This window comes from Platalea leucorodia (genome assembly GCF_965183815.1).
Source record: "Platalea leucorodia genome assembly, chromosome: 3".
Classification (NCBI taxonomy): Eukaryota; Metazoa; Chordata; class Aves; order Pelecaniformes; family Threskiornithidae; genus Platalea; species Platalea leucorodia.
In genome coordinates, this window is record NC_138825.1 from 35180744 (window position 1) to 35194582 (window position 13839).

At 36.9% G+C, this 13839-nt stretch overlaps 1 protein-coding gene across 4 annotated transcripts in view; it reads right to left on the reverse strand.

Moving 5' to 3' along the window:
- The window catches only part of ZFAND3 (zinc finger AN1-type containing 3), a 143031-nt gene that overhangs the window by 95079 nt on the left and 34113 nt on the right, over window positions 1–13839 (reverse strand). For 2 of the 4 annotated variants that reach the window (XM_082305769.1, XM_082305767.1), the window contains exons 2-3: window positions 12511–12551; window positions 10415–10441 (exon numbers count right to left, since the gene is read on the reverse strand). In XM_082305769.1, the coding sequence (XP_082161895.1) occupies window positions 10415–10441; window positions 12511–12551 (68 nt within the window). The remainder of the gene's footprint in view (window positions 1–10414; window positions 10442–12510; window positions 12552–13839) is intronic. The other 2 variants (XM_082305770.1, XM_082305768.1) reach the window with 1 other exon arrangement.

Consider the following 13839-nt stretch of genomic DNA (forward strand, 5'->3'; position numbering starts at 1 on the left):
ATGGTAGATAGCACAATAAATTTCATTTTCAGCTTAGAAATGAGCCAGACTCTGGTATTTACCTCCACAAACACCATCTAAAGTGTTGGGGGGTTTTTCCCCTGCTCTAAAGTGAAAAAAAAACAGACAGAAGGCAAAAAAAGACCATCTTTGGTTAAGAGAGCAAAGCCTGTAACTTATACAATTACCAATAAAGAAATGTGTCTTTTATTGCTGATTTAGCTCACTGCAAACAACTTCCACCTCAGATAAAGAGAATTTAACTGGAAGCAAGTGAATACCAAGTCCACTTTGAGCAATCCTAAAGTATTTGAGATGCACAGGTTTACTTTTGGTCATTTCTAATGCTTACAACCCCCCAAGACATCTATTGGCTGTTTGTAACTTGCTCTCCATTTATATGGGACCTTTCCCACAGAGCTGGGCAGAAATGCCCCAATCCCAAAATATATAACACCTCCTGCTATTTAGGAACTGAGATCAAATAAAAATGCTACCAATGTTGCTGAACTGCTAATGTATATAAATTTACATAAATACAAAACAAAGTTTAGAAAGCTCCGAGGTTTCCCCCTTATACACTAAGTTCATTAACCTTGTTCAACATGAAATTTATGTGTTCACTTATTCAAGTAAGAAACAGCTATGCTGCAGGTAACATTAGTAGTTAAAAATATACAAACCAGAGTCTCCCTCCAAATTTGTCCGATGACAAATCTTAATGCAGAGAGAGAGAGAAAAATCTTGCATTATGCTCCGAAGACCATTACTAGAGCTACTTTGCTCTTTTCTCGCTGCAACAGAAAAGAGCAATCTTGGAAGGTGGTCTCCATAGAAGACTACCTACTAGACTGCTCGTTCAGCTTCAGCACTTCTGATCACAAGTGAGACAGAACATTCGGGTCCAACTTGTGACCTGATTGCAGCCCAACGGCTCAGAATCAACACTCCTGACTCATGGTTTCCAAGTGCTTTGGCCCAGTAACAGTCACAGTTCCACATAACTCAATTTATTTGTACCAGAAGGATGGGGGATGGCATTGCGGGATGGCCAAATCCTACACCAAGCTTCAAAAGTCAAGCAGTCTGAAATCGGGAAGTGTCTGAACTAATCATTTTTGTACAGTTGTGATCTGACCTCTTTATTTAATTTTAAATTATTTTTATAATGCATGCAATCAATCACAGAACTTCTCTTTTAGAGGATCCTTAACTTGCTTACTGGATAGAATGAAAGAAGTTCAAAACATGCAATCAGAATTTTATAGAAAGCAAAGCTCCTTTCTGCTACACTCTTGACTTCATTTTAAGCCCCAGGAAAATTCTGAAGAGAAATCAGAGAGAACTAAATTCTACCCACTGTCTCTGCCACAAAATTCCTACGTGACTTTTGTAAGTTCCTCCTACTCATATTTATTTTCAGGATGTTCAAATAGGTATTCTTAGGTCCCCGCTAGCAGAAGCAGCAATACCCTTGCAGTTCCATAAAGGTAGGGAGATCCGTACTTTCAATGTTTAAAGCATCATAAAATTATATGCTTTGGAGGAGGGAGATTAAGAAAGAGCTACTGTCCCAAGGCTTCTCAAAGTTGATATCCAATATCTGTGGATGTTTGACATTTGTGCTTTAGATTCTTATCTATGTACAGTGAACAAGAATATCACTACCTCGACTCACATAAATGTCAAGATGGTAAATTACTTATTTTCTTGAAGCACTAGGGGGCTAATTAGTTCTCAAAAGAAATTCTATAAAGAAAATAATTATACTTCATTCAGGTCAATGTGCAAATGCTGTAGTAAGAAGATCCGGGCATGACAGAATGTCTTACATTGCTTCCTATACAGTGCAATGAATGAGAGTACAATTCTGTGGAAACATCCCTAGAGTGTTGCAATTAAAAATTTGTACCTTATTTCTTACTTAATAGTGAGGGATGTTATTCATTAGAAATACTAGCACCCAGGGTGCATGCAGAACCCCCAGTGTCTTCACATCAGGACAGGGTATCTGTTTAAAGGAGACATTTTCAGCAAACAGAGCTTACCTAGATGATATTTAACGACCTGTGATTTAAACCAGGAGATTAGGCCAGTAATCTTATGCTTTCTTGTACTCTTTGATCCTTTTAGCATAATTAAAAGGCAGCTATTATGCATGCACACAGATTGGATTAATTATTATGGCACCATAACCTGTCTTATCATTTCCTAAATCTTCAGTGCCAGATTCAGTCAACAGTCTATGCTTTCTGCAAAGGAAAGGAACAAAATCTTACACATTCAGTTACCAGAGATGCAGTTATTTTGGATATCTTTTCAAGAAAGGCCTTACCTACAGTCCTGCAGGCTTAGAGATCTCCAGCATAAGATTCTCCCCTGCCCCGCACCATTATGCAGATTCATCTACTCACAACTAAGGTTAAAGCCAGATTCCTGCTGGAAACTATTTTAACTTACCATTATTCTCCCTGACCAACAATCAGGTGGTATTTTGATGTGATCACAAGAAAAAATTTTATCTAAAGCGGAATATTTTTTCCCCAAAGTTTGCAAATTAGTCCAACAGTTTCAATGTTAGCTTTTTAAAATTCCCTCTCATTCAATGTAAAATACGAATTTCTATAGCTCTGAAGATAGCAATTATACTTTTCACTTTCCAGCTAATTACTACTACATGTAAACTCATTCACAGACAATGTTTTGTTTTGTTTTTTTAAAAAAGCAAAGTTATAGTTGTATTGACTACATCTGCATGAGCAGTTTGCCCTCTGGTGACTAACTTTGTGAGAACATACAAGATTTGTAATAGATACATGTAGACCGGTATGAATAAAGAATGACTGGAATGTTTGCAGGCTCCACAAGAAACAGCATTAAAAAGGTTAAAAGAAACGGTATGCATTAATTGCAACAGTGCAATGTGATTTCATTCAAATTAAGAAGAGAAACAAACCAAGCTAAAGATAAAGTGTCAAGAAGATGAAGAACAGAACTGCAACACTAGAATAACCACATATAGGAAAGAAAAGAACTGAAATTCCAGAATTTTGCCTAAGACTTATAAGGGCTAAGACAAAATAAAGAAGCAAAAGGTCCCTCACAGCATCCGTTCCTCAAGGGTATAAAAGGCAAGTCCAAAATGAGTCATAGTGAGAGCTCAATAGCTACAACTCCTTGTTCTCCGTGTCGCACACAGGTGATGTTGGCCAGACTACTTGGACATGCATCTTGGGGCTTGTGAGTATATGGGTGTGAAAGCATAAACAGACAAAATCAACTTAATTACAGATTTTGTGAAAGAAAATTGCCTTCCTCCTCCATAAGATCTGACACTAAGTTGTTAATCTGATTTCCTGCACTCTTCATTAACACTATGCTAGAGTTGGGAGGTGAGGGTGGGGGGTGAATCTACATTACACACAACCAAAGGATCAAGCCTCTGTCCCAGAGTTTGGGCAATTTACTCAGCCTGAGGGCCTTGACTGACTTTGAAGACAGCCAATTTGCATTTTAATTTAATATGTGCTAATGGCATGCTTACTTCAAGCTGATTTGGAAGAGGAAAATACAGATATTGTTCCTCAAAATGACCTTTTGTTTCCCAAGATAGGGCTCTAGATTTATCTCAGCTCCTTAGATGACCACTGTTACTTTACTGAACATTATCTATGTATTTTATCTTCACAAACATTCCACTGAAACAGGGAAATATTATTATCTCTCCGTAACTAATGAGAAACAGAAGTGGAAGACAAAAAAAAAAGTGACTTGTCCAGTATCACAAAGAAACACTCATTGACTGTGAAAAGGAAATTGGGTCTCAAGTTCCTACCTAGCTGTCTAGCTGCTAGATCACATTCCTTTCATATAAAATGGATAGACAATTGAAAAGCCCTCAGTTACTTTTTGTTCTATTATCCAGATCACATTTGTCCTGTACACCTGCTTACCTAACAGCTTAAATCACCTTAGCAAACAACTATAGTTCCCTTACATCCAGCTGCTGAGCTAAAAGGTTTTCACAAAGGAGGTTTTTCTTGGTCTTGCCTTGCTTGTGTATGCAAGAACTGTTGAAATGTTGTCTGAGTCAATCACCATGACTGTTCACCTAAATTCTTTCTCAGTCTCCTTAGCTGACGGTTGTTGGTGGACAGTAACTTCTTCCCTTTGAAGATGCACAAGAATGTAGAACATGCAAGTTAGAGTGAAGAGAGAGGAAAGGAGATGTTGGGGCTGGAATGCAAGAAAGAATTGCAAAGTAGAGTTAACTTGTAAAAGCATTGTTGTGTCTTGCTTGAATTTACCAGGAAGTTTAGTTCGTGTCAAGACCAGAAGAATGCTGGGTAATTTCTGCAACAATCACAAATATTGATGGTCATAAAGGTACCCTTTCCCAGTTACGTCGAAATGGTAGAATAGCAATGAGCCCGTCCTCATGGTCACCTAGCACATAACCTTAGTACTCTTATTTAGTAAGTGTTATTTCTAGATTCCTTCTCTTGTAAAATACGTTTTGAAACTAGATCTTTTATCACGTGGCACTCTTCCCGTCCTACCTCAGCCTCTTGGGTAGCAGTACAAGGGGAAAGAGAAAGGTTAGCTGCTAGTCCTGTACCATTTTCATGTGGCATTAGCGATTAGAATCCTAGAAAACATGCAGTCAACTTGACAGCTATCCTCGTGCATGCCTAAATACTCTGCATGCAGTACTGCATAACACGTCTCCAATGACAAACTAAATTTTATTTGCAAGATGAAACATGAATCTGCATCATACTTCTCAAAGGAATGGGCTGAATGTTTCTAAAATGTGCTCACTGATACTGACCTCTCCTCTCAGAGGGAAAGAGTTAAATATCCTCTTTTATTCCCCGAAGGCTGCTGGTCCCATGCAGAGGTGCCATGTTTTATTTAAAACATGCTCTCTCTCAGTAACCACTTGTTCTAATTGGCAAGGCAAGGCTGGGTCCCCAAAGCACATAGCTCATTACATTCAGTTTGGATTACAAAAACACGATGAAACAAACTGCATCGAAATGTACAAATTAACAGCTCAGGAGTGCACAACACGGACATGGAATTAGATTGTAATATGGAACAAACTCCACAGGGAGGCTATGGAACAAATCACTAGTGTCTCTATAAACTACAGAAGCTTTCCAAACAAGCAAATACACAAAACAGAGCACAGACTTTTCTATAACTCAACCAAATTGCTAAATGGGAAAAAAAGAAAAACATTCCCTCTCCTATCTTATGCACGCATTTATAGGAGAATGAAGTTACAAGAAAGTTTAATAAATTAAACCTGTGGGTTGCACATTCTAAATAGGTAACACTGCTTTCATGCTGGCAATGTGCAAACATCATGGCAATTAAGTCATATTTCTAAACATTTTTTTTTACATCGTCAGAGAACCTATACACAAGAGACTAAATTACAGCTGGTGTTTCAACGAGTCATTTGGAAAGGTTACGAGTTAGAAGGTGAATGCGATATTAACAAAACAGAAAGAAACTGGGCTTTACCATAAGGAAGAAAACATACTAGAAAACAGAGCTATGAAAAACTAAAAATAATGCAAGTCAGATAAAAAAAGGGCTGAGCTCTTTTCTTTGCTTGTAGATCAATCTGTACAATGGGACTGGCAATCCCATGAGATAAGAAAAAGAAAACACATGGAGAATATCAGTGCTGTCTTGTCAAGACAGAGGAAAAAATTAAATTAAGACTATTTGGCTGTCTTTTCAGGTAGCCAGTACTGAGAAGAGGTTATATTTTTAACAAATGAGCCCCAGACTACTAGACTGTGAATTTAGCAAGATGCAATCCAACGAAACAGCCACTAATGTCCTACAGAGTAGTTTGCTGATAGGATTGATTGACTGTAAAATGCTAAAGTTCTTAATTAAAGGCATTCTGTTTTCCTAGACCGTGTTGGTGAAAAGATACTTTCGAATGTGACTGGAAAAAGCCCTGCTAACTTGCAGTTAGTAGTAGCCAGAAAGAAGAAAAGAGAAAGAGAAAAAACCTGTCCTACCTCAATACACAACATTTGAGTGCCCGCTGTGAAAGAAATTCTCTTTCTTCCACTAATGATTGTACAGAAACACTTCATGGGTCTGTCCTCCGTCAGTGCTTACCCCTTCCCACTATTCTATATGGGGGAAGATGAAGGAGGAGGACAAAGGAGAAAATAATTGAGCAAATGAAACCAGCAGCTGAGCCATTGGCCCTATTGACAACCTCCGTTGCACGGCTGGGCACGCAAGGCCTTCACACAACCAGGTCCCAGGCAGATACAGCGTCTTTAACACCTTTCTATATAACACATAGCAAAATTATATCAGAACTGCCACAAAGCAACATAGAAGCCCTGTACTCCACAGCTTCCATGCCATGATAGTACAGACAGAAAAAAAGTGGACCTCTCAAGTAACATTGTACTAACTTCACTCAAAATGTGATCTCTAGTTAACTCTTAAAACTCCAGCAAGCCTAGAAAGCTTCAGGTATCCTTCTCTCCCATATTTCCAATTCTCCTGGATATACTGAGTACTAGGAACATGTAGCATAAATATGCTGGATAATTTGGTTGATGGTACTATTTTTGACAGAAGTAAAACAATTAATCCTAAGCTTAGATAATACAACTATACCTGAATAAACTTTTTTTTCTATTAATTCGTATTTCCCCTGCAAAACTTTAAGACAAGTTAGGGGAAAAGGAGTAAACTAAAATATATAAATCCTTTCCCAATCCTTCCACACAATATTGCAGTGTTCTAACAACCCAAACAGAGCTATTACTCAGATCTTTACAGTTTTAAAAACTGCAGAATAAAGCACACTAACAAAGTAAAAAATCTTTGGGGTCAGCAGTGCAGATCAAGCTTATAAATAACTGAAGCCCAACTAAAGTAATTTATCCATTTTTTTTTTTTTTTTCTTAATTCCATTTCATGGTGATTGCCTTTCTCAAGCTTAGTATACATCTCACCTTTTCAAGTTTACTAATTATGCTAAGACATCTTTTCCCTACCAGCCTTCCCCTTTTAAAAATTCTTTGGGCGTAGAGTAAAAGAAATTAAATGTATGCCAAACAGTATCTGTCATTATACATGGAACATTATCATTCTTTATTAGTAGGTGCTCTAGAAAGTAGAAATATCTTTGTTGCCACTATAACCAGCTATACAATTTTCCAAAGAATTATTTAGCTTCCAGCCCGACTGTGTAATAAAAGTTGAAGATGAAACTTGACTACTCTCAAGCGCCAGCCGGCGAGCACCGTAGCAAGCAGTCCATGTACTTCAAAATACAAAGACAGACACGAATACAGCAACAAATTCTAGCCTAATGAAGCAACAAATTGAGGCACCAGTTTCCATTAGGAGCCAACAAAGGGAATACCATACTGAAAAAGAAACATTTTGTGTACAGATGAAGAAAACTAGTACTTAGTGCTGTTTTCAAACTTCTGAAAATGCTTGCTGCTTTTCCAGCAAAGTACTAAAGCATGTGGATTCACATCAGAAATTACAAGGATATGGAAAATACAAACATAACAGGCTTTTAATCATTCATTTAGGAATGAAAACTCTATGAAGAGAAGGGCTGAATAAAGCATAATTTATCATTTATCATACAACAGGATATAGAAAAGATAACAAAATTTGAACTAACAACATGCAAGAGGCAACTGTTGAAAAGGTTTCCAGTAAGCAAGCTGAAAGCTTGACGGAGGATCAAGTTAGCAATTGATTAAGAGCAAAATCTATTTAGGCAGGAACGCTGACTTTTGCCAGCTCATGCTTACAGTAGGTGTTATTACTGCCAGACAAGGCAGCATGCTAAATAGCTCCCAGGATTTACAAAGACTGAGAGAAGAGGAAATTGTGGTATTCAAGTGACTCTGAGTCACATAAAACCCCCAATTTTGTAAGCTCCGAAAACTGTGTGTGACTTAGGCATGACAAAATAAAGGTCTGCTCAACAAAGCAGAAGTCTTAAGATGCACAAACCCATGAAATAACTCTATAGTCAGATATCTGAGTGAGTTCAGGAAATAGAATAGCGAATAATCTGATACTTCTAGAATTCAGATGATATACAGAAGATATTAGTGTCTATTTATATTTTTTTTTCCCCTTATCAGAGCTTTCAAATTCAGGAGAATAAAAGATACTATTGAAGTTACAAAATTTCATAATCTGGCATAGAGCCAAGCATATGTATTGACAATACCTATGTGGTTCCAGCAATACTGATTTCCTACTTGATAGATTGAGATTAAAAATTTATAATTTTTACTCATCAAGATATCAGTACGTAAAAAAAAAAGTGTTTGATTTCAAACTAAAAATAAAGCTGAACTAAGAGTCGAGGCGCTTAAAACTCAGAATTCTTGGGTTATATGGTTGAAGTGTTTTCTCAAATTCAGTGATGCTGATCTAGCGCGTCAGAGAACACGAATATAAACATTGCATAGATGGATTAAGAAAAGAGATGGACACCCACCTCTAGAAGTTTCAATTACACCTTCAGACAGAAGGGCTATGAAATTGATTCACAAATCCATGAATATTCTAATCATTTCATCATCTTCCAGTTTTCCAAGTGCATCGTTCCACCAAACCATCCAGTGCTGCACTTACCTTCAGCTCCACATACTACTGAACAAGCTGAAATCCACTTCCTGCACCCCTCTTTCCAATGCTGATTGCACCTTAATACAAATTAAACTTTCTAGACTCACCATCAAATGGATTAAAGGCAGACTGCATTTTTTGGGTCATTTAAGTAGAAAGTCTAGTTTTACAGTTTTCTCTGTTTAAATATTTGTTCTTACTCTGTAATAGTTTGTTCTGTGACTGTTCCCAGAGGTTCCAATTAAAATTGAGTTCTTGAGGTACCAGGTGTTGTTTTCCTGAATATTTGTAGAATTCCTACCTTAAAGAGCCTACTTTGTAGAAGTGGCTTTTCAAAAGTACTCAAATAATGTCCCTATCTAAAGTTGATATTAAAACTTCCATAAACCTAATGGGAGCAAAGACAGATTAAAGAGTACTTTTGAAAAATTTCACTCATCACTGTCCTGTATTTTAATCATTCAGATTTCGCATTTTACCATATTGAAAGAAGAGAGGCTGCAGTATTAGTAAAAGATGCGGTGTCACTAAGGGAGATACTCTGGACATAATTTGCATTTTTTCACTTACCAGCCTATATTCTGATTAAAAAAACACCACACTTTATTGCATTTGTATTCTGGATGTGCAAGCAGTCTGAAGCAACTATGCCTTAACCATCTGAAGAGCAAATTTATTTGAAGCAATTTAATACGTAGGATTACACTTGTACTGTATCTGGAGACTTTGAGGCATTGATAGCACGTGGTCAGCACTGAATTGGAGACAGAATGTTGTAAAGTACTTTGCAGAAGTACAATTAACTTGAAATTATTTCAGAGAGGCTCTTGAACATTTCAGAGTCTGCTGCTTCTACGGGGCTTAAATAAAACAAGTCAGGTATTCCTTCTTGGAACATGCAGATGGGGTGAAGAGGAGGCAAAGAGGGCTGAAGAGGATAGCTAACTCCAAGCTCCTCTCCAGTATTTATCTACCTTTATGTGCAAGTCAAGAACTAGTCTGTGGCAAATGAACAGCAGGTTTGTGGTTGTACAGAAGAGCTTAGTGAACCTCCTCGATCTAGGTCAACACACTGGGCTCTTCTAGGCAAAGGGCTGCATATATCTGTGCAGTATCCAGCTCACTCTTGTCATAGACAGCTGAACAACCTAATCTCTATAATAACCTGTGAAAAGTATTCCCGTGTTTAATATAAAAAAAAAATGTACAAAGATAGTCAAAACAAGGAATTCCACTCTCCTTGCTACATAATCTTGTTGCTTTTGCTGTTTGTTTAATCTGGGGACAAATTCAGTGAATTTATCTTGATAATAAATTTAGAAATCACAAGTATTTTGTCAAACAATAAGGCAAATTGATAGTCCCCAACCACTGCCCTTTGCTGCATTTCTGTGCTATTTAACCATCACAGACATCAAACTATGACCGGAGATGGGGAGGAGAGGAAGGGAAGAAGCAAAGAAGGGCTCATGATAATGTATTTACAAACTTGTACATAGTTTAGAAGGTCTGAAAAAACAGTAAAGATAGGAAGGTTCCACGTAATAATTCATATTGCAACGTAAACCCAACAGTGTCTTCATCTTTTGCTGACTTGTTGCCCTTCTCCCCTGATTTATATAAAAAGATAATGCTTACACAAATGCAAGGGGCTTTGCTGCTCTGTGTCTGACATTACTTAAAAAAAAAAAAATAGGAAGACTGGATTCCCTCTGGAAAAAAAAAAAAAAAAAAAACAACATTTAACAAAGTTACTAACCTTTTTCGTTGTGTGGATTTCTTTTTTCTAAAATGAAAGAGAAAGGAAATGGCGGTCAAGAGAAATAATAATTCCCAACTTTCCCTTGCATATAAATCTGCTTCAATACATTTGAATGAACAACTTGCCATATTAGAAGAGAAATAACAGGAATTTTTTTCATATCGTATCTTTGGAGTGCTTGGAATGGTGAAAAACATCTTTCAACAGCTTACTTGCCTAAAATCTTGCTATTTGTGGTGGTTAAATTTACAGAAACAAGAGTATACATTTTTATTTCATGACTGTGGATGGAAACCCAGTATAAAAAAAAATGCTAAAAATATTTCAGTAACATAAAAAAAAGAAAAAAAAAAGAAAAAAGAAAAGAGACTTATGTGGGACTGATGACATTGAGAGTTTTTGAGTTACTACTCAAACAGGACTGCTTATTTCAACGCTACTTGTTGAAGGAATCATAGTTAAAAATCTAAAAAGATAGAGTAAATTTGCCTTTTCCCACAATATTTGGTTTTGTTCCAACTAGCAGTAGCTTTTTAAGTTACTCAAACTTTTCAAGTCTTATTTCATTAAAATAAACAGGCTGTAAAGAAAGTCTTGAAAATTTTAAACTGTAAGCTTCCCTCCCCCCCCCCCCCCCCCCAAATAACACAAATGTTTAGATATCATCTTGTATTTTTACAACAGAAAAATGAACTTGACCAAAGGTAATGGCTTTTCAGGAGAATTACAGAATAGAAGCCAAGAATTTTCCTTCTTGTTAAAAACAAACAAACAAAACAAAAACCACAGTAAAACCAAAAGAAAAGATGCTTTGCTTAATGCCTGGCCTGCTGGCTGTGAAGTCTTGGGTACTCTGTCAAACCCAGGATGTGAGGGATGGGCCATTTTGATAACTCAGAATCAGCAAATACACATTTCTGAGGTACGCAAACTGAAGTTGTTTACAGTGCTAATATGAACGTAACAGTTGTATGAGTCAAATCAAAGACCTAGTAGCTTGTTTCTGACAGCGGTCAGTTGAGAAAGAGTACAAGAAAGGACTTGCACTTTCTTCAGTATACCCTTTCCAGTGATCCATGGCTTTGGAAAACTGCCAAAGAAATAGATAACATCATTTTGCTAAACAGCCTTTGACAATCTTTATTTCCCATGTGTTTGTTTAGTGAAGTGATACTGAACCCAAGATCTGAAATCTACAAGTCAAAATTTATTTTTTGTAAAAAAAAACTCAGAAAAAAAAAAACTTTAAAATTCCTTTTTTTTTTTTTTTTTTTTTTTTTGGTACATTTTGCCTTACTTTTCAAAGATTCTATGATTTTGCCTTGGAAACCAATGACCTTAAAAAAAAATTGTGCAAGCTCAGTATTAAAGTAATGTTTCATAGACAAGCCAATGACTGAAAGTTTAAAAGAAAAAAAATCTGAACTTTTTAATATTCTATCTGTTCCCCCAAGAGAAATTAAAAATCATGAACTATGACAGCACTTTTAATACAATTAAAAATAAGTTTACAATACTAAATACCACCAAAAAAAATTCAGAAAGGCAAAGCTAGAAAATGCTAACAGGAAAAGGTCAATAGCAATTCCTAACATTTTAGACAGTAGAAATGACCTTGCAATAAGAAAATAATACGTAGCAATTAGAATTAGCCTACTGATGAGCTACTGATGATTTAATGTTCAAGGGCTGCAAGTTAAAAAGAAATGGAGCAAGAGGTTTTCTATACCAACTTTTCATTTTTTATCCATACCATATTTCAGAGGTTATTACAATATAAATCCTACAAAATTCCAAATTACAATTCAGACATGCATTTTGAAAGCCACATCATCCGTATAGGAGCCGTGCTGACAGCAGAGCTCTGTAGTTCAAGGGTGTTCCAGCATTCCATAAACTTCAAGAACAAGGTTTGATTGGTACATTTACACAAGAGGTTCTTGATTAGCAAATAAATGAAGCACCAAAGTGAGGAAAATCTGATTACATATACACACTGAAGGAAGAAAAACCCATGCACAAATCCTGAAGGAGATGCCAACAATGTGGTTTCGATAATCTAACAAAAACACAAAACCTTTTACTGCACTTACCAGCAAAGCATTTGGAACAGAGATTCATAGTCTTGCTGGACCTGGGGCAAAAATAAAAAAAATAGAGCTAAAAAATTCATTATAATTCTAATCAATACAGGGAAGTTTTTTGGGGAATGAAGCAAGGGTACAGAGAGGGTAAGACCTTAAATGGCTAGGAATCAAAGATAAGTGGCTAGAAGTGGCTGAACTAGGGACAAGGGGAAGAGACTTCATATGGCAATCTCTTTCCAATTTAAAGAGCTTCCAAACATGACTTCCACACATTTATCTCATATTTGAAAATAAGCTTACTTTACCATTCAATGTATATGTTACACACTCATCATTCGGATCTTTCTATTGCAATATGATAATAACGATAGACAGGAAGAGCCAATACATTCCACTTGAATATTAGACTCCCCTTGGCAACAGCTTTGCAGTCCTGACAAATCCTGAATACAGTACAGCAATAGAGAGATTAAAGTATTGCACTTATAAGGACACAGACAGATGTGCTCTTGGAAGTCCAGCTAGAATGGCTTAAGAAGTTATTACCTCAAGCTGTTCATTACTACCCTCAGCTGCATCCAGCAGTAATTTAAAATAACCTGGCTGACTTTGCACTGACATGGACCAGGATAGTTCATATGATCCATTAGTGTGGCTCAACTTTGAGGGCAGTAACCTTCAGCTGAGAGAAGAACAGCTGGAGAATCACAGCAATATCTTAAGCCTCCCAGATGTCTCCAAAGTATTTGTGCAATTATGCCACAAGTGTTCACCCTCATAAAGAAAGTCAGTAGGCCCACAAGAAAAAAAAAAAAAAATTAAGGCTACAGACCTCTCCAGGGCTACCACGAAACTACCCAAAGCAGCATACTACGGGAGAACAAGTTTCTCCCAGTTTACAAAAAGTTCTCTTCTAACATCACAACATCTCTTCACAAAGCGAGCTGGACAATATTCTCGAAAGCTCTCTACATGCTGAAAAGTCTTTAGGCAAGAGCAACCCAGTTTCTGTGCACACTGCCCAATAATTGATTTGTTCAGCGTTCCTGAATCAGCTCCGCCGTTACGTATCAGCATTAACACCGTCCTGAGCAGGTCTGAAGGTACATATTGACAGGCGAGGTTGTACCAAAACTGTCCATGCCCACAAGACGTTTTTGCCTCCTCAGGGCAGCCTCTAGCTGGAACATATCATTTAGCCAAATTAATTGCATCGTTATCTTTAGAAATATGCATACACAAAAACAACTGAGACTACCAAAACAGTTGTTTTCTATTTCCAGCCAAACATGGATGGAATTTTGAGATGAGATCTGCATCTTACAATATACAAAT